The 25,957-nt window shown below is 43.4% G+C and overlaps 2 protein-coding genes across 2 annotated transcripts in view; both read right to left on the reverse strand.

Moving 5' to 3' along the window:
- msrab (methionine sulfoxide reductase Ab) overlaps positions 1 to 9,189 on the reverse strand; it is a 50,294-nt gene extending 41,105 nt beyond the window's left edge. The window contains exon 1 of the mRNA XM_052085439.1: positions 8,898 to 9,189. Within this exon, the coding sequence (XP_051941399.1) occupies positions 8,898 to 8,955 (58 nt within the window). The 5' untranslated portion in view covers positions 8,956 to 9,189. The remainder of the gene's footprint in view (positions 1 to 8,897) is intronic.
- Positions 9,190 to 9,811: 622 nt separating this feature from the next.
- On the reverse strand, positions 9,812 to 21,822 carry ythdf2 (YTH N6-methyladenosine RNA binding protein F2). The gene is made up of 6 exons (XM_052085378.1): positions 21,606 to 21,822; positions 21,347 to 21,371; positions 17,710 to 17,789; positions 14,960 to 16,654; positions 11,660 to 11,722; positions 9,812 to 11,206 (listed from the first exon to the last, which is right to left on the reverse strand). Exons 1-6 carry the CDS (start codon positions 21,630 to 21,632, stop codon positions 11,183 to 11,185), a joined length of 1,914 nt encoding a protein of 637 aa, XP_051941338.1. The 5' UTR covers positions 21,633 to 21,822; the 3' UTR covers positions 9,812 to 11,182.
- Positions 21,823 to 25,957: the final 4,135 nt, after the last annotated feature.

Consider the following 25,957-nt stretch of genomic DNA (forward strand, 5'->3'; position numbering starts at 1 on the left):
ATCAAGCTCGCCTATTCTCTGAAGCTAATACGTCCTCATTAAATGTCTGTCTCAATATTTCATATGGCGTGAACAGCGTACGTTTTCCGACAGTGAACCTGGGACATTCTCACGTGGTGAACCCTCCCGTGCTCGGCTCTAGCCCCACATAGGAAAATTAACCACATCTGGCGAAATTAAACTGGACACCATCGCTCACGTTATAAAGCAGTAACACCTTGTCATTTCTCCCTTCCATTAGCATCAAAAGGCAATGATTAGAGTGTATGGGTGAAAATTACACGGACATGCAATGAAATATCATTTGTGTATAATTCCATATACGATGACAGTGAGGTTAAAAAAAAAAAAGGCAAAGTTGAGTAAAACAAGTCTGGTAATGCACTACAATTATATTGTGGGGCTAGTAGTATTTTTGGATTAAAATATAAATATTCTAATGAGTGTCTTCTAAAGGTGAAGGAAGAAAGTGTAATCCAGAAAAAAGCATATAAGGAGAATCAAAAGAAATCCATTCATCGTTCTTACCAAATTAAAGGAAAAAAAAATGTAACACCCTTCATCAAAGGACGGGTCAGGACTTTTTTTCCCCTGTTATTTGACGCCGGAGAGCTAAGCTAATTTTACTGCTCCACCATGTCCTATTCTTTAAACGCGCTATAGAAAACCGCCATTTTGTGTCGTCTTTGAGGGCCTAAAAATGTCGCTTTGATTTTACAGAAGCACTTGGATGCCTGCCCCTGCATGTGTGTGTGTCCGCCCTATGCACTGTAGCTCAAACTGCAGTCGACAGCCTGCAACAATGCTTAGCGACATAGTAGCACTCGACACAGATCGAGCGAAAAATTGCACCTCGATGTTATTTGCGCTTATAAAACAATATGATCAATTTGGACAATTTTGGCTGCACCACACCGAAACAGACATTTTTAACGCCTTGACTAAAATGGAGGTAAAACGGTGTGTGTGTGTGTGTGTGTGTGTGTGTGTGTGTGTCTGTGTCAAAATGCGGTCTGAGCAGCAGCACTAAAATTCAAACGACCGATACGGATGCCATGAAAAAACCCTCAACAAAAAACAACAAATCAGGAGCTTGTGTGTGCAGTACAAGCCGAAAACAAAATGCATGGAATTTAAATCATATTTTTTCATAAATTTACTACCGTCCTTGATTACTTGATTTAAAAAAAATAATAAAAAAGGTGGAGGGGATAAAACACAAATCCGGCGCCCTGCGTTAACATAACAGATGGATGCAATACGGTTGTAAAGGTTTGGGAAGTGAAGCATGAGATGGAGGTACGTTCGATTCGACGTTAGCGGTGGGAGGGGGGGTGCTTGAGGGGGCTTTTGTTCCTGCGGCTGTGCGGTTTCCCGCGATCAGCTGACGGATGATGGAGCGTGGAAGGGGTCAGGGGGCAAAACCTTGCATTGTCAGCCCAGCCGCCCACCGTCCCATTTCCACCCCCAACCCATCTCCCATGGGGGGTTCTCCTCCCTTCACTGTACCCCCCCCCCCTCCCCCACCCCAACCGTCCCCTCCCCTTTCGGGTGCTGCCTCCTGCCGCATTTATATCCATTTATCAAGCGTGCTGTGCAAAAGGGCGGCCGTTGCACTGACATGTATGACACTTGGACGTGAACGTACTTGCGTACGTATGCTAACTGGGCCCCGGTTTCACGTTGGGGCGTTCTCACTTTTGTTGCCGGCAGTTTCGACATTCATGGCTGTGGGCAATTGCTTCAATGTTCCTTCAAGCATTGTCACATGCAAAAAAAAAATAATAATAACACAAATCACTCCTTGCACCTCATACATTCTCAGGTTCTTATACGATGAACCGAATATGTTGTTGTTGCTGCTGCATACATTATGATCAACAACTAATCGGTGACCAAATTAATCAATAACTATCGTGGATAACCGATTTATTGTTCAGAAGCCTTTAATTTGAAATTGTCCAAATGATCCGGACGGGAAACCTTCTCAGCTTTATGTTGTGTGCCATATGGAAGCAGAACCAAGTAAGACATTTGCAAACATCCGCTTTTATTTTGGACAGTAATAATGCTAATCATTTTAGGATATTTACTAATATTTAAGGGACCCAAGTAGAAACGGAATTAAAATGATATTTTTGAGTGTTTTCGCCGCTGAAAATTTGAAATGATGTCCTCTTTTTGAACAGAAGGATCATTGAACAGAATTAATTGATGAATCACCAAAATAAATGCTTTGAACCTTGCATATTTCTTAAGTAAACGTAATACTGCAAAAATCCCGTGAACGAAGTTCTTTTTTTTGAGGTGGGGTGTTTTGAATCTTGATATTCATTCACTGTGATAACAGCAAATCGGGGGCAAACTGTACTATAAACAAGTGAGGAGAAAAGGGTTTTTTTTGGTGTGTTTTCGTGCGTATGGCTCCTCATGCAGTGAACCAAGTTTACGCTTGTACAGTGAACCCAATCATTCCACATACAAAATAAAAGCACCCCCCCCCCAAAAAAAACCTACGATTTTTTTCCTAAGACGAACCTTGTATGTTCTCCGGATCTTTAGCGCGCAGCTCACGTCATCGCACAGTGCAATGAATCACTTCATCGCTCTCCTGCGGTGAACCCGACGTCCGCCTCCACTGAAACGAGGACGTTCTCGCAATGTAAACCCAGCACTTTTTTTTTTTTTGCCAAAAAGAATGAACCTCCTATGCGCTCATACGGTGCATCGCGTCTATTTCGCGGTGAAATTCCTCTCATCTCGTGCCGTGCATCTAGAGCGATGCATCTTCACATAGAGTGGACCTAATGACTTCTCATCCATTTGTCAACCTCCCACGTTGTCACACAGAGAACCCGACGTGTTCTTCGACATATAACCCAACATGTTCTTGTACTGTGCGACCTCTTACGCGGCGAAGCCAATACGTCCTTTCCTTCATTTACCGATGACGACGTTGCCCTCACATGGATGACGTGCAGTACGTGAACTTCCCCGACCGAACCCCCTTTCCATCAACATCGTTGCGCGACAATTGCAGGTATGAACGCCGCGCATGTACCTCGCCACATATATGTGCATGTAAAGACACAAGACGGTGCTACCCCATCGCATAGTCACTTGCACCCCACCCCGCCCCCAGCCCAGTTTTTCCTGTGTAATCCCTGCCAGCTGGCCTCGTTGGTTAATCCCTCTGCACTGATCAGATAGGCCACGCATCCAGTACGGGACAGGGGCAGATAGGGGCGGGACGCTCCTGTCTATGTGTGAATGTGTGTGTGTGTGTTGATGAGGTGGGGGGTAGTGTCGACCAGAAAGCATAAATTGCCGCTCGTGCCTTCGCCTCGGCGCAGTGTGTCTGTGCGCGAGCCAGTCGCCTCTTCCTCCTCCTCCTCTTCTTCTTCCTCCTCCTCCTCCACCTCCATCCCTTTATCTCCTCTTCCCTCGGATGCGCATACATATATACCTTCTCGGCTTATATATGTATCCTTTTGGGCTTTTTTTTCCCTTCCCTGAATGGATTTTTTCCTACACAATGGTGTATATGTATATATACACGTCATTTTTTTTAAACCTCCCTTACATGTTTTGTTTTTTTGCATGCCTCCCATCCCTTGTTGTCCACCATCCCAGCATCCGTTTAATCGAGCAAGAGGAACCTCGGGATGCGGAATCGGGACCACGGATGTGCCAAAAACGAGAGGAAATACTGCAGCCTCCTCTCCTGCTCTCATCTGGGATATGACAACAAGTGCATTTGTTATTTTTTTTCTAGGTAAACCGATTAATCGTTTAAAAAAAAAAAAGTTGTAAAGTTCAGTGGACTGACATTTTTTTGCTTAAAACGCCAGCATTGCCCTCTGTTTATTTCCAGCTTGTTAGCGGCTGAGATGTGACTGGGAGAGTGGGAGGACGTAAGGGAGGGAGGGAGGCGGATGAGGGAGATAACGACGCGGCTTTACCGGCTGTAACGATGCGACGCATAAAGATGTTAAGCGGCGGTTGTGGGGGGGGGCGAGGGAGGAGATGATGGCGTCGTGTGCAGGAATGGGAGCAGGCAGCCTCGGCCATCTCCAGCCGCCAATAGGTAGCTCGCGATATCTTGCATGGATGCATGTCTTTTGTTACCCCCCCGCTCTATCCCCCACCTCCCGTCCCCACCGTACTTGCTCATGTACGTCGTCCCGATGGATCAACGGCGAGTAACGTCAACGAGGTTCCGGTGTTTGGTTTGAGCTCTTTGTGTTCACAGTGGACCTTGATTTAATTTCAATACAATTAAGGCACGCGGTGAATGCCAAGAGAGAAGCCACAGTCTTCGCTCACCTGACGGCGGGAAGTCACGTCCGTATCGGCCGCCCACGGGACACGGCACACAAAAGGCGCAGTGAAGGTTAAGCGGCTTTGACGCGGGAATACCGGTCGGTACCGCGAAAGACACTGAAATGGTCATGTTGCCGTCAGAACCAGGTTAGCAGTTCGGGCCAAGTGGGCAGAGGGGTCGCAGGTAGGGGTGAGAGCGGGGTGGCATGTGGTGACAGCGGGACAGTTTGAAGGTCTGCCAATGCCTGCTGGACTTGTCATGACAACACAAGGTTAGAAGTGGGAAAGAGGATTTAAAAAAAAAATAAAAATTGAACGCTACGAGAAAAAAAATTAGGCCGGTTTATTTGTTACATGCGCAAAAATGTAAATTGTGGCAAGGGAAAAAAAATGCACCTCCAAATTTTGTGAGTTTTCAGTTTTAATTGAGAGAAAATGCTAAGAATATTTAATAAATGAAAGAAAATGCTAAGAATATATGTAAAATAAAAAATGTATTTCTAATAAACAATAAAATTGAGAATATTTGAAGTAATTCAACAATTAAAAAATAGATTTTGACTAATTTCAATGCATTTCAATCCATGTTTAACAAAATTTTAAAAAATTTAAGAATTTAAAGATACATGCTTTTTATTTGACTTTTTTTGTGTACGCACTTTTGTCATTTCATATTTTTTTGTGGTTTGATGTAAAAAGAAAATCCCAATAAAGAAATCATTTCATGCATCAAATTTCCATTTCTTTGTTTTTTAATGCAAAAAAAGAGAAGCAGTTAAAGCAAAAATGCATTTAGTTTGTTAATTTGAACAATTATAGTGCTCATTAGCATGCTCTTTGAACCTACGGTCGGTGGACCACACTCAGCCCGCAGTAGCGTTTGATGTGGCCAACTTGCCCACCTAAAATGAAATCCAACTTTGGCGGAACTCTTCTAAAAATAGCAACAACATTTTTTTTATTGATCCTACAATAATTTTAACCCTCCCCCAATCTATTTTAAATCAATTCAATATGCCATGTTTTGAGTAGAATACAGTTACTACTTTTTTTTTCTTTTTTTAAGGAAATGGGCCAAGCAGCTTTGCACTTTGCCGTCAATCCTCTAACACGAAAGCATTCAACGCACAATGGAGCGGTGCGCTTGCATTCACTGCAGCGCTTTGGCCTTTATGTTGTGATTTCCTGACGCCCCTTTTGAGGCGCACACAATGAGCGCGTGCGGAAGGGCAAGTACGTCGAGGTCATCAACTGCTTCCCCCCCCCCCAAGCCGCCATCTTGCTCACTGTCTGCGCATTATGCACAGCAGCTCTATAGAATTGGGGCACCCCCACCTCTTCTCTGTTGAAATGAAAAGTGGAGGCGGGTGGGGGGGGTGTTGTTAGACAGCAGGTGACCCCATATGTAATAATATATACAGCACCCCCCCCCCCCCCACTACTACCATAAATCATAATGACACATTATTATTACCATTGTTAAGGAGCACTGATGTTTTGCATAATATAATGCAAATATTGTCCATATGGGGAAATAACCTGACTTTTGGGGCTCTTAACACATTGCCTTGTAACATAATGATATATTAAAGGAAAACCATTTATGATGCATCGCAATCTTTCTAGTAATGTCGGCAGAAAAAACCTTTAGAGCTAGAAAAATACAGCGAAATGAACTGCATCCATGACGTTACCATTAAAATAGCGTCCAATGTAAACATTCTTCCTCAAAAGGAATAAAACGTAAAGACTATTTTGACTGTCATTGCTTCATCGTTGTCATGCTTTACATTTATTAAACAGTGCAAACAGTTAAACACAAATTAAAAAATTCACGCCCGCGGCACCTGCTGGGCCACGCCCCCTGTAAATGTGCAGGGCTCGGGTTCACACACGCTTTATAAGACCATCTTATTTATTTACACTGTATTCTCTTTGGTTAGGTTTTTACACAATAGAGTGTTGGTTTTCTTCATTTAAAAGAAATCTTTTATAATTTTGTGTTTTGGGTGGAAAGGAACGGATTAATTGAATTTCAATTCATTTCAATTGAGAATAATGATTTGGACAACATCAATACGTCAAGGTACCACTGTATATCGCAATAACATAGCCTAACGTTGGTGTTTTTGTAGCATAGTTCCGAACTATTCAAAGTGTTGGATTTTTCTGCATTCTTCGTTTACTCAAAAGACAATAAACTACTGATGTTCCAAAAAAGAAAAGATTTGCGTGGTTATATGCAGTAACTGAATTTTAGTAAAATATTATGCCCCCCCCCACCCCCCACCCACACACACACAATACTTGACACATTTAAAACTAACCACTTAAAGTACTTCTCAACTCTCTCTGGAAAAAAATAAATAATACATATTTAATTACTATTGACATCAATTATCAGTATTATTTATTTGTTGGAAGACCTATGTTTGCACACACTCACACACACACACACACACACAGCAGAGTCAAATCAATCTAATTTAGTCATGTAAATAGAGGTCGGCGCAGGCGACATGGCGAAGCATCACTAATGGAAGAAAGAGATGGATGCCTTATGATAATGAAGGCACAATGAAGCACAAGCATGACCTTGCGGCGCGCCAAGTCTGGAACCGCGCACGCACACACACACACACCTTTGTGTGTACAACAACTAATATTAACAGGGTGAAAGGAGCTCATCCTAGCATTTTTCTTTTATGCGGCGTTAAAATGTCGTCGGAAAAACAAACATCCCCAATATAAAAGTGTGATCACTAACTTAGGGCTGTACCTCGTACACACACGCTCAAAAAGACATGGACATTTTCTTGTCACACAGACACACACTATCTGGCTGGAACAATGCCAAGCAAAATATCGAGAGATGCTCATTATAACTGGCGTAACCAAAATATGAAGTACACCTCTCAACTTGACAGCGGGCCAACTCTGAGCACAACAACACAAGAGCCAATCAAAAGTGAGCATTACGTTGGACTCAAGTGTTCTAGACGTTCACATTTATTGCGGTGAGAAACACATAGTGCCCTACACAATTAAAGGAAGCCCTGTGTGAAAAGTTAAAATACATGCATTTTTTTTAAATCGCAGAAGCATAGTCTCACACTGAAAATTGTACAAATGGTTCGGCAGACAGAGAATCTGGCTCCTTCTATGGCCATGTCAGTCCCCAGACTTGAACACAATTGAAAATCAGTGAAGTCAGCTAAAGAGCAGTGTGCAGAGGAGAGGACCTCGGTCGCTGGATGATTTTAAGAGCTTATGCAAAGATGAATGCAATTATGCATTGCAATTGGCGGCCATTTTACTGGAAATGGTTACAACCAAAGATCGTTATAATGGACACACACAATGATCATATATATATTTGGGAAGTGGGTTAACACAAGATAACAGTATTACATGTAAATCTTTATGACCGAGTAGGTGAGAATTATGTATTAAGTTATTAATGGAAAGTACAAAAATGTTTAATGCACATCAAACGCAAATATATACAAATGCATTTCATCTTGAATGGTAAAAAAAGAATGCTAATTTGCGTTTGCCTCGTCTTCTGTAGGTCGCCTAACGAATTTTATTAATTTAACACCCTGCCCCCCCTGACCCAAAGAGAAACGAGGAGCCAAAATGGAGTCCCTGGAGACCCTGAGATAAGAGTCATGGGAGATCCCCTCGAGGCAGCGTGCTTGCCACGCACACGCGACACGTGCCGTCGCCCCAGACTCCCCCCCACCCCAATACACACGTCAGCGTCCTCAGATAACCCCTCCCGTGGACCCAAAAAAAGAGTTCGAACTTACCCGTTGTGTGAGAAGATATCCAGTAAGTGTGAGCTGTCATAAGCGATATTCGCCACCACGATTTAAAAAAAAACCACATCGATCCTGCCATGTTGATCACGATTAGAATTGACTTTCGATACAAGTAATGGCAAAAATGAATGAAAAGTGATTCGTCGAGGTCCACTTTAAAAACGCGTTACCAGTGTGCTGAAACAACGTTTGTCAAAAAAAAAAAAAACAGTGGCCAGCTGGCGATACGGTTGTCTTAATTACAAACCCGGAAAAATGATGGCCGCTTGTTCTTTGAATCGGGCCATTCAATAGAAACAATTACAACAGAAAAAAACTATTTGATTACAATTCATTCGTAATGTTACAATAAAGTACATATATAAAAAGAAGGTTCAAATTGAACAAGATAAATCAAAACCAATTACTCAACTTGAGGGTTTTGCATCAGGAATCATCCTGAAATGGCTGTTCTTTCTCAAGGAGAAGCACATTTAGTCTTCATAAAATATTTCACACACATTTATAGTTTAGTAGTATAGAACCGGGGTCCTCAACCTTTTTTGCCCCACGGACCGGTTTACGTCAGACGATATTTTCATGGACCGGCATTTAAGGTGTGGCGCATAAATACTGTAAAATAATGTGTTAAGAGCTGCATGAACACTGGGGGGTCGAGAAATTTGGCCGCAACACTCTGATCGCTACGGCCTTAATGCCTTCAAAATACGATACAACACAAGTTCAAAGTGCATGAAAATCTTAACTCACCACAATGATGAATCAGTGCGAGCGCCGAGCTTGATTTTCTGCAAGCGGGCGGTCCCATCTCGGGGTAATAGGAGACAATGACACCTGAAGTGTGTGCTTCATGTCGAATCTACTTCGTCATTTTGTTTTAGTCGCCGTTGCTGCACAAACCCCCCGCAGAACACAGGTAGCATGTCGGAAATGGCAACAGTGCTATTGTGGCTATCTCAGAGTGTTCAGCCATAACTTGAATCCAGAACACCGGCAGAGTTGTTGTCTCGAACGTACTTTTGAGGCCGCCGTCATTTGCATCTCCAGCAGTTTATTTTACTCATTTTAACAAGCTCTGGTGTTTTGTTTTTAGCGTAATCGGTCACGTGACGGAGAAGCGTGGTTTGACGTGTGTCAAGTGACACAGCCGGATGTAACGGAGAATCCGGCGATTTTTCAAAATAAAATCTTTCGTATTCCAAAATAAATACGACGGAAATAATAACTAACTAAATTAAGTTCTTATTGTGTGGCCCGGTACCAAATGCCCCGAAGATCGGTCCCGGTCCGCGGCCCGGCGGTTGGGAACCACTGATATAGAATACTCTATGACTTTGAGCCAAAAACCTTAGAGCATTAAATGGTTAACTTGACAATTTTTTTCGCGATACCACATGGCCCAAATACAGAACAAGCATTGTCAAATTAGCTTAAAGTTGTTTGAGGCTGAAGTCCATTTGAGAGCTTCAATAGTCTGATACTATATTGCCACCTTGAGGTGAGTTTATGAACTGCAACTTTAATGGCAGGAAAAATATGGAGGATTGCAGAGGAACAGACATTTCTGTGGATTAAATTACCGGCGTTTGCGCGATAGCAGGCCCGTCAGTATGTTATGAGCCAAGTCAAAAGGTAAGAGAGTGAAGAAATCAAAAAGGTACACATTTTGTGGAGCATCTTTATTTAGACCACAAATAAAAGCCAGTAGTTTTGAAAGAGGACCTTTGCATGTTGGCTTTTTGTGTTGAAACTTCCCCAAAACCGCCATTCTGAAGAAAAAACAAAACAATACAATCTAATTTCATTACGATTGGCTTATGTAAGCAGTCAGAAATGGAAAGCGGAGAATGTTGTGGTATAGATACTGTAGGTCAGGTAAGTAGAGAAAGGTGGTAAAAGTCATGTTTGGGCTGCACGGGTATAGTAGATCAAAGACATTCTTCAGTTTTTAAGAATTAAACAAGGGGAATCCACACCAGTTCTGCTTAATATACCACATTTATTACTTTGGAACTGATTAATAGAAAGAGTGGCGGCAAAGCCACTCGCATCACTGTCGTTAGAAAAGGGAGAAAACAAAAACAAACAAAACAACCCCAAAAAGAAAGCAGCCCATTGCAACAATGAATCAAGCTGTCCAAGGGAAAGAAAAGGCGGGCAAATTAAATCCAATGAAGGCTGTTAGCGGGGCCCCTTTTAAAAGATACTCTGAGCAAAGCTCAACTTAACGGGTTTTCTTCTGCTGCTTTCACACTCCCCCATTTTGTCATCTCCCTTTACAACATCCTCGACACAATTCATCCTGACGCATGCAAAACAGATGAGAGCTATTCTGTACGTCACCTCCTGGAGAAAGAACAAGGGATAAGATAGATGAAGAGGGACGGTAGCCCCCCTCCCAAAAAAGGAGGGGGGAGGCAGACATTTTAAGAAAATGGTCGTCTGTGACGAAAGACCTCCTGAATAGGGGGGAAAAATGTGCGTGTGTCTCCATGTGTCCTCAGAAAACATGATGCAAAAATGACAGGAGAAGTCCCACTTGCGAGACCATTTTAAGCAAATGTTGATTTAAATGTGACAGACCTGCTCTTGGACCGTAAAAAAAAAAAAAACAAAAACAAAAAGATGATGCTTTCGTTAAAAAAAAAAAAAAAAGGTCAGAGAAGCATATGCAGTGGAATGGCAAAACAAGAGTTCACCTAAGGATGCTATGCATTAAGTTGTAGTCCTAGGAATAATAGTTTGTCTCTTTTAGTTTCGTTTTGTTTTTTTAAACTACAAGTTCCAAGTAAGTCTTTAAAGTCAAAAGAAATCAAGAAAGTCTTCATTGTGTTTTTAATTCTCATCCTCTGTTAATTCTTCAGCCTTCTTCAGTTTCAGAATTTCTTAAAGAGACATGTTGGATGTGATGATGCAATGGCTGGCGGGAAGGGAGGGGAAGGTGGGGGCTTGCGGGGAGGTGCGTGAGGGGGGATGGATGGGGGGGGGGGCGAGGGGAGGGGGGCTTTGCAGTCTTTTGACAAAAGCACCAACTGTTACTTGATCCGTCCCTGGCGATCCTGGAAGGACAAACAAAACGTCAACTTCTAATGTTGCCACACAATTTGTCATGAAAAATATGCCTAAAATCGCACGTAAACTTCAGGTCATACCGGCAGTCAATATATTGCTGGAGTTAGGCAAAACCACTAGTGGCAAAAGTCTGTAAATATCCATCCATCCATTTTCTAAGCGGCTCAGAAAATGGGATGGCTGGATGTTCACAAATCTGTACTATTGGTCAGGCCAAACACGGCATTTTTACATACAAAATAATAAAAATAATAAGAAAAGTACTGAAATTGTGTTCTCTTCAATGATGTAACGTTGATGGCACAACAAAATGATGGCGACGGTTTGAATTCTTGCTTTTATTTCCACAGAGGACAAAAAGTTGAGGTTGAGCAGCCTCTCGGAACGTATCGTTTCAACAGTTCTTCTGGGACAAGTGTAACATCAGCCAATGATTTTACCTGCAGCCTGTAATGACTCCTGTTTGGGTTGCTGGGATATGGCTCGCTGCCTTGGACCTCCACCTGCCATAAAAACACACCAAGTGGAAAACAGATGACCACTTTGATCACTGGCTCACAATTCAAAACTCAATGAAACCGAGCAAAGCTTGATGTGTCCAGTAAATTCGTATCCCATCATATTTGAAGTAAGCCAAACTTCCAGGGGATGATAAATAAATAAAACTCCAGCGCACATTCGACAAAGCTCGACTAAAAGCGTTAGTAATTTGTGCAAATTTAGGATGTGAATTCAAATCTTTCAAAAAATTGCTCCTATTTTTAAACCTGAAAATGCTAGACTTTGACGATAAATGCCAATCACAATAAAACTGAGGAACTCTTCAAGCATGTCATCAATACATTCACAATAAAATTGGTAGCATGCATCAGTAACATACCGCTCGAATATACCCCAAAAAATTTTTTTCAACAAAAGCCACATCTCATAATATTTTAGACAAACCACAATTAAACATTTTGATGCAAGGTGCTATTTTAATAGTGGTGGTGGGGTGAGTTTGCAACGCTTCATGAGGGCGGTTTCGATTATGTTGCCAATCATATCAGCAATCCAAAATGAAATGTAGCATTAGTTGACCATTTGTGCTGGATGTCAACTTGTAGATGTTGAATTGTGGAGTGTGTATGGAACGAATTCGGTCACTGCATTTGCTTTGGGGCGGCGACGTTCACCAGAAAATACAAATAAAACTTTTGTATTTGAAAATTGAAGCCTCATATTGTTGATTTATGGCCTTCAAGCGTTATCGAGAAACAAACAGATACAAAACTCCATTGAGCATTACTTTATGATATCAAAATGGCGTACTAAATCTGCATCATGAAGCTGCCCGGAAGAAACATTGCGGGATGGACAAAATATGACGAGTGGAACCACGACTCCTTGGTTAATGTGAAGCTAATGCCGAGTGATTCACAACATAACCAAAACAATTTCCATCAATGTTTTCTTTTTACCCCCCATTTTCATTTTTGAGCCTGAAATGAACACCGCAAGCCATTTCTGGTTTTCACTCAAGGCCACTTAATATTTAAACTTGACATCACCCCTTGAAGTGTCAAAATAGCACCAAGCAACATTGACAGTATGCCTTTGTCCCCGAACCATCTCCAAGATGCTAATTATGAAGTTGTGATGTAAAAATGGAATATTTCATTGAAAAATGTGTCTGCAATTTCCAAAGAAGCCCTGCTATTACAACAGCAGCGAAACCTGAATTTCGATCGGGAACAAAGTAGTCAAGTCATAATTACAGTAAATATTTTGTGTGAAGAGCACTCCTAGCCCATTCAAAAAGTCACTTGGAACGTATGCCTCGTGAGGACATTCTTACGCCAATGTGCCAAGTTACTCATTGCGCACATTTTGTAACCTCAAAATGTCAGCTGCAAGGAACTTGGATCAACTGATGCCAACTGTATAAGTTTCATACTTTCAGCCGACTGCCACTGCCAGCCTGGGGAACATTTGCCCCCCCCCCCCTTATAGGATACTATAGCTCGGGCTCATGACAACTTTGCGAAACATAATTCTGAAGTGACACCATGTGGCAGAAAAAGTTATTCTGTCACTCAATCCCCAGTCATGTCTTGTTCAAAACATGCCATGACGTGGTTGGTGGCAAAGAGGACAAGAGTGCTTGTGGAGTACATTGGCTCCTCAACGTGTCTTGAATGAACAGAGGAAGTTGCAGTGCTCAAGAAATTGGATGCCATCACTCGACTAGGAGTATGCAAAGTATCGGGGAGATGAGCGAGAGAACTGGGTCACCAATCTTCTTCAACCAATGTTTAAACTGTTCTGAAAGAATTGAGAAGACCGGATTAACTGTAGCGGTGAAATGTGCAATTGTCGAGTCCCTCAATGAAAACAAATGCTCGCAATTTTTTTTTCCATTGCCTCCCACGAATCCGTTTATTTTGTGGCCACCTTCGGGAAGGCAGTCATTATTTGTTTTTGCTATGCATGACGGAAGCATGCGATGAGGATAACTTCAAAATAAATCTGAGCTCACCAAGGAATACATGGACATCAATGTCTTGGTAAGCTTTTATTTTGAAGTTGTGCCTGGTAGCGAATGCTGGCGTGGCTGCCGTCTTGACTCATATTCCCGACAGTAGCTAATATTGACGTCAAACACTGTTGCACACCGATGTCAACACAAAATCATGTTCAATTGCTAATTAAGGGCACTCGTAAATAAATAAACACCGACAGTGACATACAGTGCTGGCTGCCAGTGTTAGCGTTTAGCCGCTAATCAAGTACCTAATATAGGCAAGCAAGAAAAGTTGGACATCTTTTCAATTTCAAAGTCTGGTTAATAGCCAAAAATTACTCTGCACCGAGAGTCTGACACCGCTGCAGTCCTGACTTTCCCCCCCCCCAACAAACCGGGCTTACTCAAATATGCTGTTTCAAGCTGACAAACTCGTTACTGCGGTTGTGACATCATTTTGTCTCATAAAATAGCCCAAAATCTCAGTCTCTGAAGAAAACGTGACTTTAAAAAAAAAGTTGATTTTCCAAAACATGATAGTTGCAACCCTAATGACTTTATTTAATAATGCAACCAAAAAAAGGGGGGGGGGCATGATTCAATGCAGCCCAGAATAACTCCAGCGGCAAGCACATAAGTTGAGTTTGACAACCCTGCCTATTATAAACTATTCAGAACTCAGGTATGCTTTATGAACTTTGTTTCCTATGTTCAAACATTTCCACTGCATTCGAACATAGGGGCTCCAATTATGAGTCTGTTACTATATGGATGTACAGTACTGCTGTCTGTAGTAGTTGACATTATGGGAAATATTTTTTACAAACTATGACACCAAAACACTATCATTACAAACCCATAACATAAGCCTGAAAAACAAACTGATGACTTGATTTAAAATGCACCGCAAATCTGCATGCACATGCCGTGAACACGATCCATCGTGTCAACAACCCAGGCTACGCTTCCAGGTAGACAGGTGAATAGGGAAATTCTCAAAGAGTGAACAAGCGAGGTTTCACTGGAGTTCATTTGACATACAAATTTAAAAATGATCCGAGTACCTTTTATTTCATTGACAAAGATTGGACTTGATCATAATGACTGACCGCTCAAACGACTGAGGAGTACCGATTAGCCAATGCGAGGTAACATGCTACACTTGCACACACCTGCTTCTAACAGCTAAGCTTCCACATAAGTTCACGTTTCAGTGTTTTCCAGGGGTCAACATTACCTTTTTCACACACTCCTCCTCCTCCTGACGCTTCTCGTAGTGTGAAAAGTCATCAAAGATGGAGGTGGTGTGTTTGTAGCCGGCGATGATCTTGAGCACCAGCCAGGCCTTGTCAAGCGGCACCTCCTGCGTGTCCCGAGAGTTGGTCACCGGCTTGTTCTCGTTGTTCTCTAGCCTGATGTGTCTCAGCTGACTGTTGGGAACGTCTTTGACAAAAATCCAGCGCACGTCAAAGCGCCCCTTCCACTTGTCCTGCGACCACACGCCGGCGGACGTGTTGTAGTCCACTGCCGAACGCATCTCGGCCACGCCGCAGAAGTGCCCGCTGCCGTTGACGCTGAACAGCAGGTAGAGCGGCCCCTTGGCGCCCAGTGAGCGGTAGGCGGCGTCCAGCCTCTTGTTGCCGTGCTCCGTACTGCACCAGATGTTGTACTTAATGGAGCGGTGGATGTCGTCCTCCGAGTAGCTCTTGATGATGAACACGCGACCCTGCTTGGGGTTCCAGTCAAAGTCCTTGGGGTTGTAGTTGTTGACCATACGCAACTTCTCTAAGACTGGGTGAGGCTCAGAGGACACCCCGGCAACCATACCCACCCCGGAGGAGGCGGGAGGCGACTGGCCCACTCCGGTCCCGCCGCTGTCCGCGAATCCGTTGGCCCGGTTCCGCGGGGGCACCCAGCGGGTGGGTTGGGCGGCCTGCTGCTGTTGACTCGGCGGCGGGGGGCCCTGGGAGAGCGGCGGCTGGGGCATTTGAGCGATGCCGGGCTGCCCGCCGGGTGGGAGCTGATGGTGCCCCATCTGGGAAACCGGGGGTACCAGCTGTCCATTGCTCAGGGGCATCTGTGGGTTCCCTGCCGCCGTACTTCCAGGCTGGGGGGACGCCTGATTGGGTTGCTGCCCGTTGCTCGGAATTGGGAGCACCTGCTGAGGCGTGACCGCTTTTGGCACGGAGCCTTTGTTGTCCCACGTGCCGATGTCCATGTTGTGTTTAATGGGCGGAGGCGGCAAAAACGCCCCGGCCATGCCGCCCTTGGTTTTCAGCTTGGGCTGAGGCTTGGCTGGCTTGCTGGCGATGTCCGCCCAGGAGGCAGGCTTGGCGGGGGTGATCGAGACGGGCGGCATGCTGGGGGGTCCTACAGAAGACACGGGTCCCAGAGGACCCCCTCCTGGTAAGCCAGAGCCCACCACCTTCGGAGCCATGTCCCCGTTGCCCCCGGGAGACACGGCCCCGATCTTTAAGCCGGCCATGCCCTGGTCCAGGCTGTTCATACCGGGCGCCTTGTTTAGGGGTTCATTGGCAGCAGATGCAAAAGGGGACTGTCCGTCAATCATGGCCCCTCCCAGGGAACTGGGAGCATACGCATAGCTGCTGCTGTAGCCGGAGCTCTGCGGCGTACCCGACTGTCCCTGAGAGCTGCTGTTCCCCCATGCCGAGAAGTCGATGCCGCTGGGGAAGAAGTTGAAACCGTGCTGGCCCAAGAAAGGGTTGCTTCCCAAGGGGCCCGGCTGCCCGAACATGGCATCTGGGAGGTAGTGGGGCTCCCCGTTGCTTAGCTGTCCATAGGAGGCCAGGTAAGGCATAGGAGGGTCCCCGCCGGTAGACCACGCTGCCTCATTTAGGGAGTAGGAAAATCCTATGGAGGGGCTGTAATAGCTGGGCATGTAGGAGTCCGACATGGCCGTATAGGCATTGCTCTACGGGGAGACAAAGGTGTTTTAGTCGGGGCAACATTTCATTTGCTACTGTGCGAGGACTTGCCGCACAAATCAAATGTACTGTACAGAAAACACTAGTGAAATTCATAGCTCAACAACTACATACAAAAACTAAGAACCCTGTTAACGCGCAATGCTGAGCCCCCCCCCCCCCACACACACACACACACACACAGTTCACAACCCTATTGAGCATAGTTTTACATACAAATAATCCGAGGCCAATAAATGCAACCCCAACCTGAAAATTTAGCTCATCTTTAAAATGCAGAAGGCTGGTTAGTAACCATTAAAGTCAATGAAATGTGTCTCCACCACACCCTTTGGTTACCTGCAAATAAAAACTTCAATGGGTGACTTACACCACCTCATTTCAATTTGAGTCCTGCAATCAAAAGTTCTGGGAAGTCCAAGATATTCCACCTCAAAGCCTTCCACAGTCAATAGTGAAAGGGGGAAAAAAAATCTAAATAAATTCTAACAATATGACAAGCATGTCATTTACCATGAACTGAAGTGGTTGGAATACTGTATTGCTTTACACCAATTCTGCAATTATCAACATGTACAGGATATAATGGAAGTTACGAAAGAAAGGAAATGTAGAGGCAGCGGTCTGGCATACTCGTATCAAAATGTACGTGTTAAAGTTCACCGTCACCCGCAAGAGCCCATATTGCAAATTTTCTTGGTATATAATAATAATAATTTTAAAAATCGATGAGCAGCAGATTCTAACTGCAAATATGGGGCTGGGAGTCGGTCCTAAAGTCAGGATACCACTGTATTGGTATAATGTGTCCAATATCATTGCAAAGATAAACAGTAAACTATTATTGGAGGAAATGCTGCAGGAGTTCCGAAAATCTTTTGATGATTTACATTCGCAAAAGGGATCGCCATTCTTGTGGAGCGTCAGCTTCCCACATGCGAGGTGTGACGTTAGATTATCCGAAGCTACACAACGCGTGTTTCCGAGCACTTAAGTTTCTTAAATGAGCTGTCAAAGTTCAACAAGGAGAGGCAACGCTTACCTGTCTGGCCTGAGTGTTCAGATAAGGCTCAAACTCATCATCATTCAAGGAATCCTTTTGGGTCACAGCTCCGTTTTGTACTGCAAATAAAACAGAGGTAAATGTCAACATTTAAGCATTGAAGACATTATTAATATTAGCATTAATAATGTGACAACTGGAATGAATTATGGCATCTAGAGCAAAAACAAACCAAAAAAAAAAATAATAATAATTTTGGAATTGGTTATCTTCTGATCAGCACCAGATCTGTGCATCGAAAGAACAGCAAAAGTAGGGGCCATCACATATAATCTAAATATAGAACATTTTAGGTGCATTCATCATTCATAATAACAATCAAAATAATTGCTTATTATGCCTAGTGGCAAATTTTTCAATGTGCCAAAAATAGATCCATTTACGCCTCACTACATATTTTTATGCTTTCTTTACCGCCCTAAAAAGTCACCCAGGTCTTAAGAAAAGGTCTCCTTGTTTGCCATGCGGTATTCGGGACGCCACTCTCTGCTTTAAAAATAGAGGAAAAAAAATGTGCACATTGTGGATTCTTTTTGGGTGAGTAACTTGAGTGGTAATGGTCAAGCAATTATTATTGACTGCTTTTAAGTTTGTTTACCATTGTTATTTTGATATTATGCATTTTCCAAACATCAAGGCAAGTTAAAACCCAAATTTTTAAGTTCCATTCTTAAGACTAAGTTCACAAGTTTCAATGCCTTTTACAACCGTTTAAGCACCCACGGCGACCCCTGCAAAAACAACCCAAGGCACATCTCCATGAAACAATACAATTTAATGCTTCTAATAAACATTAAATGAATATGGAACACAATTGACATTGGCATGTTGGCATGGCGCTCGTCAACCAGTTTCTAACATGACAACTTTGGAAAATTAATTGCCCATCCCTTGCTCTCAATTCTGTGTACGTGTTAGTGTGAGCGGTTGCCTAAAACGCGCCACGCGACTGGCTGCAGACGAGCCCAGGGCGCACATCGCCGGGAGAGGCACCAGTCAGCTGACCCAAATGAAGATGAGCGGTAAGGAAAAAGAATGGCTGGGTTATAATCAGGAATCGTAAATGACAATGACGTTCAATCATAGTCAACACCTGGCACAAAATGACCACACTTTATTTTTGACTTACTTATTCAGGGTCATTTGTCTTCCTGCTTTAATTTGCAAGGTCCTACATGAAGCCTTCTTGGGCAGTGGCCCTGTCGGGCTGGGCCACCATGAGCCAAATTGTTTTTGCCCTGCCACTAACCCTGCGTATTCACGACATAACATGATAGGTTTCAATGATTATTTCATATTTCGTGTCTTGATACCACATGATTTAAACCCTAAGAAAATATTACTTCTATCTCATTCCCGTTTCTCTTGCATGTTCCGGGTTTTTGGGACTATTAAATAATACTTAAGATTTGACATTTGCTGGCTTGGATCTTTCTTTATGTAGGGTTCTTACATCTTAAGGCAAGTTAAATGCAATTACATTCAAAATTAAAATATAATACCAACTTCAGAATGATCCCAATGTCCCATGTTGTCCAAAGCTAGCCCCATAAATAACATGCCTCTGCCTACAAGTGACCCGACTAAAACCACCACTGTGTTGTTGGTTCCGCTGTTGTAGTTGCGCGATACCGCAATTCATTCAAGAAATTATTTACCGTTACTTAATGTTGAGATTTAAGACCCTTCACAATCATAAAACCATAAATGTAAGACTTTTAAAAGTCAAAACAACTAAGGTCTTGTTAGATTCCTGGATTGAGTGCCCTTTTTCAACTTCGCTTATGCCGACGCGTCTCCATGGCTCCATGAAAAAGGAAAATGTACGTCATTTCAGTAACCAAATCCTCTGCACGGCTTCCACATTGCCCACATTTTCCGCACCACACATCTATGAAAATTTGTGACCCGTGCAGACAGTCTTTTAAAAAAAAAAAAACACATGGCGGACAAGCAAAAGATGTTACAAATTAAGTGTTTTCTACATCTCAATACTTTGGTTTGATTTGTTTTGTTAAATGAATGTAGAGTGTTCCACCCAAACTTTTGTTGATAAAACTAAAACATGCCATAGGCATCAGGTGTCAAACTGACCGACTCCTATAATCTGGGAAAATATTGAGTGACAGCAGGGGGCAAGCGTCGCAGTGTAGAAAAGCCAGCAAAAGTTGTGCATGTACATGCATCAAGAAAAAAAACTGGTCTTACAAACACTGACAGTCAGTCATGAAATTAAAAATAATTAAAATTCACAATGTACTGCAATGGTGTTTGATGATAAATGTGTGTTTTAACGGCATCGACTTGTGTGTTCTGTACCAAATTGTCCATGCACAACCGTAGTAAGGATAAGCGGTTCAGAAAGTGGATAGATGTGTTCTTCAGCCTAGCACATGATGTTGGTTGTCTATACATTAATACATTACATTGCGATGGGCTGTGTAAACTCCCCAGCAATATGAACTATGCCAGCCTGATTGCGTTTTGAGTCTCCCTATGCAATATGTTACACGGTATGACTTTTTATTAATAAAACAAAAAGATAGTGGCAGTCAACATAGACGTGCCTTGCGACCACCAGTGCATTCAATTAAATTGACCGGTGAGGTGCGCGCTGCTCATACATTTTCAAAAGCTCTGCTATATTATCCAATGATAATTTTGAAATGCTAAATATGGTCAGATAATGTTCTAAAAGACGATTTATGTCAAGTGTCCGTATGTACTTAACAGCGAACACGGAGGGTCATTTGAGTGGGTCCCTTCTACCTTTTGCTCTGTGCAAGACGATTGTTATTTGCTGGTTTTAATTGTGAATGAATGCCAAATTTGGTGACAGAACAATACATGCTAAAAAATGTTGACCCCCGCCCCCTTTTAGAAAATCTGCCCAGGCTCAGTCAAGCCCCCCACATTCAAGCAGTGGCCGCGGGCTACCGTGCCACTGTTAATGTTGAACTGATTAGTTTTCAATGTCTTTTAATTGCTACCCAATGCTGCTCTTGTTTGGACTTTGTTTCTGATGGATAAATACTAGTTTATGCGTGCGAGTAGTGCTGCCGTAGCATTTTATTACCCCTTGGGGGATGAATAAAATGTCCATCTTTTTATCTCACTATCTAAAAGTGCTCCTTGAAGACCATGTCCGGAAGACGTGTCATTCGGGGTTAACCTAGCAACCAGCTAGCGGCTAGCAGGCTAAGCAAACAAGTGTCCAGAATGAGCGCCAAGGCTGCTTTCCGCATGAACTTCACCCAGCCGGCGAGCTACCAGATAGTCTGCCGGACATTTTCAAACAAGCTCAATGTCCGAAAAGTGAGCTAGGGGATGGGGAACGTGTGGGGGACTATTCCCTCGCACACGTGTCATCGCGATACAAAGCGGGTTAGCGAGGAAAAGGGGGATCCGGACGGGCATCATGTAACCAACTTTCGGGCTTAAACGTGGGGACCCGCGTTACAGTCGACTCACCGTAGGCCTCATTTAGCACCCCCGACGTACATGGCAGGCGTGTTGGACGACAACCAGTGGCTACGGCGCTTCAAAGCGACCAGCACACGTTAACCCGAGCTTTCAAGTGCCAAATAAGTGATCGGAAGCGAAAGGGGTCTCTTACCTTTATTTGCTTGGCCTTTCGGTCTCTGGATTGGGTCCAGGTGATTCATGAAGGTTTGATTTATGAGGAAAGAGGAAGGGGAAAAAATTGATGAACCGATACTAGGCTGAGCAGTCAGTTCCGTTTAGCAGGTGGTCAAGGCCTACTGCTGCACTACTTAGCCACAGCCGCTTTTTGCCTCTCGAAGCTAAGCTATCACTCACTAGCCGTAGCCGCCGCGCGATGCTGACAATTTGCTTCAGAAAATACCTCTCTTTACCTGTTCGAGGAGGCTGCTAGCTGACATGTCTTTGTTATATTCCCCCCGGCTGAGTGCCTAAATATATTACGAGCGGCAGGCTGGAGAATTTCGCGTCGCGACGGATGAAATGTTGAGCCGAGCGCCCCTATCTCCCTACACAGCCTGCTTGGTGTCTACACAATGGCGGGCTGCACTTTGCTTGACAGACTTCTCAACATGGCTGGACGGCCTCGTCAGCCTGCAGATGACATTAAGAAACAACAGGCGAGCGCCCCCTGTAGTCGCGGAAGAACTAGTACTGTAGGAGTCTTTCGGCCAAGATGGCCCTCTTTGGAAGATTCTGCAAAACAATATTGTATTTGACACTTTTCAATACATCATTTTAAAATAACAAAAAAAAAAAAGAACTCCCCCTTTTTATTCAAGGTCGAAAATTGTGCTATTTGGTCATTGAGGGGTGATGAGTGGGACAAGAGAAAATTGCATTTTAAGGAGTACTCCAGAGTCTAGAGTACCCCTTAAAATGCAATTTCTAGACTTATTTGATATTTTAAGAATTATTTTAAAACATTGGTTTCTCTTAGTTTTTTTATTTTTAGATTTGGTCACAGGGCAAGTTCATTTACTCAGAAACTGTCAAGTAACATCGTAGCGCGTAAATGCAAAAATACTAAACCTTAGGTACTGTATATGTCATATGAGGTTTGTGGGATTGTTGTCCTTGGGTTCTATTCATTTAACGCCAACCTGAAACTAATCAGACACCTCATTAAGTAAACCCAAAACAATTTTATTGTAATGGCACGTCCTTTCCACAGGGTGGAACACTACTCCTCATTATGATGGTAGTACATACAGCATGTCATGGTTAACTTTGTTTTGTTCTTGATCGTTGACTCCCACAGTGCGGGTGTAGATTAACAGTCATTCATGTTATGGCTAATAAGCAAACGTTGAATCAGACAATGACGGTGGGCGATGGACGTGACAGGCCACCACAAAACAGTCACTGTGTCTGCCACGGCAGTACTGTACATATGGCCTTTTCATGCCAAATTGTACATATAATAATTAATCAAAATGCACATTGATTTATTTCAGCCACTAACCGAGATAAAGATAATAGAGAATAAAAACAAAATAAAAATACAAAAAACTGTGTTGCTTATTTTTTCATGCCACTCCCTGTAAAAGTATCATATTCAATGAGCTGACTACGGTACTTTAAAACTCAGCCTACAATTTTGTGCCTCCGCGGCAATATGTGAGAATTCATCCCCCCTGCGAACCTTCATTTCAGATCACAGGTGCACAAGGCTCCATCAAATAAAGGCCCATAGTTGTTCAGCTAGTGTTTGAGAGACCAAAAAGCACCAGCAACATGTACATCGCCGTCACAAATAGAAAACTGGCCTCATTTCTTCACCCACATGAGGTGACTATCCAGTAATGGGCTTTAGGTGTCTGGTGTGCGCGCCTTGGCCACCAGGGGGCAGCATATTTTATGTGGACAAACCAAATGTAAACATGACAGGAAAAAACACAGAAGAAGACAGTTGCAATATCACTCAAAACACATTTTTAAACATCTTTTATTGCATTTAGCAGTATGTGTTAGTATTACGTAAGCAGACTTTTATAAGGGAAAGGTTTGGTTTGCTTGAACGGACAACACTTTATTCTTTTTGTTCAAAATTGTGTGCTTGCACTTAGTCTTCGTTTTGAATAAGTATTGCTTGTTCCCTACGTCCTCAAATGACCTGTATCTTGAAAAGTTGTAAAGCTGGGTCACGCGCAAGTTAAGGTACCACAATCCATATTGATGTCGGTCACAAAATGATATGAATTATGCTGCTGTGACACCGGTATCATCAAAGGCGAAATGTGGAACAAAATGTTGTTGCTATGATGTTACTTTATTCCCCTGGTAGCTTCTCTATTAAGCGTTGCTCGAGGCCAAAGGTTGGTCAGATGGCATGCGAGTAAATTGTACCTAAGAACACATGACACGGGCCAGGAATAACCCCACCCTCAGAGTCACATAAACACGCTTCAACCCCCCCTTGAAAGAGTGAACAAGCGTTTGAAAATTACATTGTATAGCAGGTGGGGCTATTGGTTTTGTTTGGGAAAAGAGGAACGACAAAATTTGCTGCTGCACATTACGACTCCTAAACATACTAAGAAGCACGAGCACGACATGCATGTATCATATTCATCCTTTCAACTCTCAATCACTTTTGAGTGCTTGACTTGTGCTCCCTCCCTAGAGGGCAGCTGCCTGCTAGGGAGTGGGACAGGTGGCATGGCCCAGAGAAGAGCGGGATTGCCACCAGCCAATAAAAATAACTGCAGGGCTCCATGATGTCACCCATGAGCAAACCATAGCTCAGGAGAACTAAATAAATCACTTTTTTTTTTAATGTTCATACTTACATAGTGTTGTCGCCTCTAATAGACAGCATGGCCCAATTAGTCGTGAAGTTCATCATTACCAAACCGAGAGCCGTGAGTGAACTGTTACATAGTGGCAGAGCTATCCCATTCTGCTAGGTTTGATTGAAAAAGCTTAATCGAATAAATACCAGGGGCTCTATTTTCGTGATGAGCGTAAATTCGATGTGGATGCAGTGTATCTCTGCACTGCGGGTTAGGCCCAATTTCGCAGATGAGGGCATGTAAGAGGGAGGGCTGCGCCGCTGTAGGAGTAGTCGCCGTCTATTTCAATCGCCACCAATCAAAATGGCTCCTTTCATCAAAAGCTGTGCAATCGTCTCACACACACGCCAGTCTCCACATGGCAGAAGCAGATCTGCGCCGGGAGATGAGCACTTGAAGACCGACCCTCACCCCAGACTGGTCCGATGTTACAAAAAACTGGGTATTTAGGCCGGTATTCGTGCCACGGCGCAAGTGGGCCGTTTACAAAAATAGTGCCCAATGTTTTTTACAGCTTTGATATATAATTTTTGCAAGATCGTTGCCTGAAAGTAGTCATTTGGCCATTTGTGCCAGATAGATGGCTGTTTACATGATAAGTCAATCTGCATTGTGTTTTCACCTAGAATTGGAGTCACTTTTCCAAGTATTGTGTTGTTTTTGCGGCCACTTCTGCCCACCAGCGATTGCATTGATAGAACCGGACAGACCACTTTGGCCATTCACATCCTTAGCCAGTTGCCAAAAAGCGTGTGCAAACTAAAGCCGGAGTCTGATCTCACTGCCATACCGAGCATTCTGAAGCCACAACACCATGCCGCCCATGCGGAACCTGATCCGTCGTAAATCTTCCCTCTTTTGACCATGTGACATGCCGAATCTCCGTCAACTCACCCAACCCCACCCCGATCCCCCTGGCACACTGAGCACAAATGTCAGGCGGGAGGGCGACAATTCCACATGTCTCGATTGCTTTTTCTGTGCATGTCGTCCATGCGCCTGAATATGTTCCCCTCTTGGTCGTGTATCCATGATATCCTGGTGTGCATTTGTGGGAATTTGCGATTGTGTGCGCGCATGACTGGAGTGACCCAGCTCCGCTTTGGCGGTAGTACACCTTTGGTTAGGAGATGTCAGGAATGTGGCACTTGTCAGCCTCCCGGAGGATGCTGTTAATTCACATTCTGTTCGTTTCAAAGGGTTAGTCTTTAATAAACTGCAAGCATTCCGGATGTTTAAAAAGGACTGTGTGTGCCGTCTGTGTGTTTAGCATTCCTTAGCTTCTTTTACTTGCAAAGAGTACAAAGGGGAAAAAAATGAGATAATTAGGTAACAGAATTATACAAAGGCTGTCAAATTGAATGTAGAAGTTAACCACATTCTTGCGTGTGAGGCTCACGTAGAAGTCTCCGTCTTCACTCAGTGCTCTTTCTAGACAGAGAGCATGTACGTGAGCTGGGGAAGATACTAGCCAACTTTGGGCGAGAGGCATATTAAAGCCTGGGACAGCGGTGCGGCACTGCCTGCGTGGAAGAGTTGCAGCGATATCCTGTTTCTATGTAAACGATACAGGCAATCACAGCGGATGTTCCGTTACGGGTCTTCGGAAGTCATTTTGCAAAATCTCTGTGTGAAAAAGACTTGTGACTAAACTCTGCATTTCATAATTCCCTGGCTCTCTTATTATTCTTGCTGCTTTAGCCATATTGTAGTGAGCAGCGTAATTTCTATTTCGGATTCCATGGTCGTCGGCACACTTTTCCTTCTTTCCATTATATGCTTAATTATCATAAGAATTAAAACAAAACAAACAAACAAAAAAAGAAACACAGAAATCCTTTCCGGAGAAATCTTTACAACAAGACTGAAAAACTCCTTTTGTGAAAGAGGAGTCATTCTACGTTAGTTAAATGCGTGGCGTTTATAATGAC

Source organism: Hippocampus zosterae, chromosome 14, assembly GCF_025434085.1.
Source record: "Hippocampus zosterae strain Florida chromosome 14, ASM2543408v3, whole genome shotgun sequence".
Lineage (NCBI taxonomy): Eukaryota > Metazoa > Chordata > Actinopteri > Syngnathiformes > Syngnathidae > Hippocampus > Hippocampus zosterae.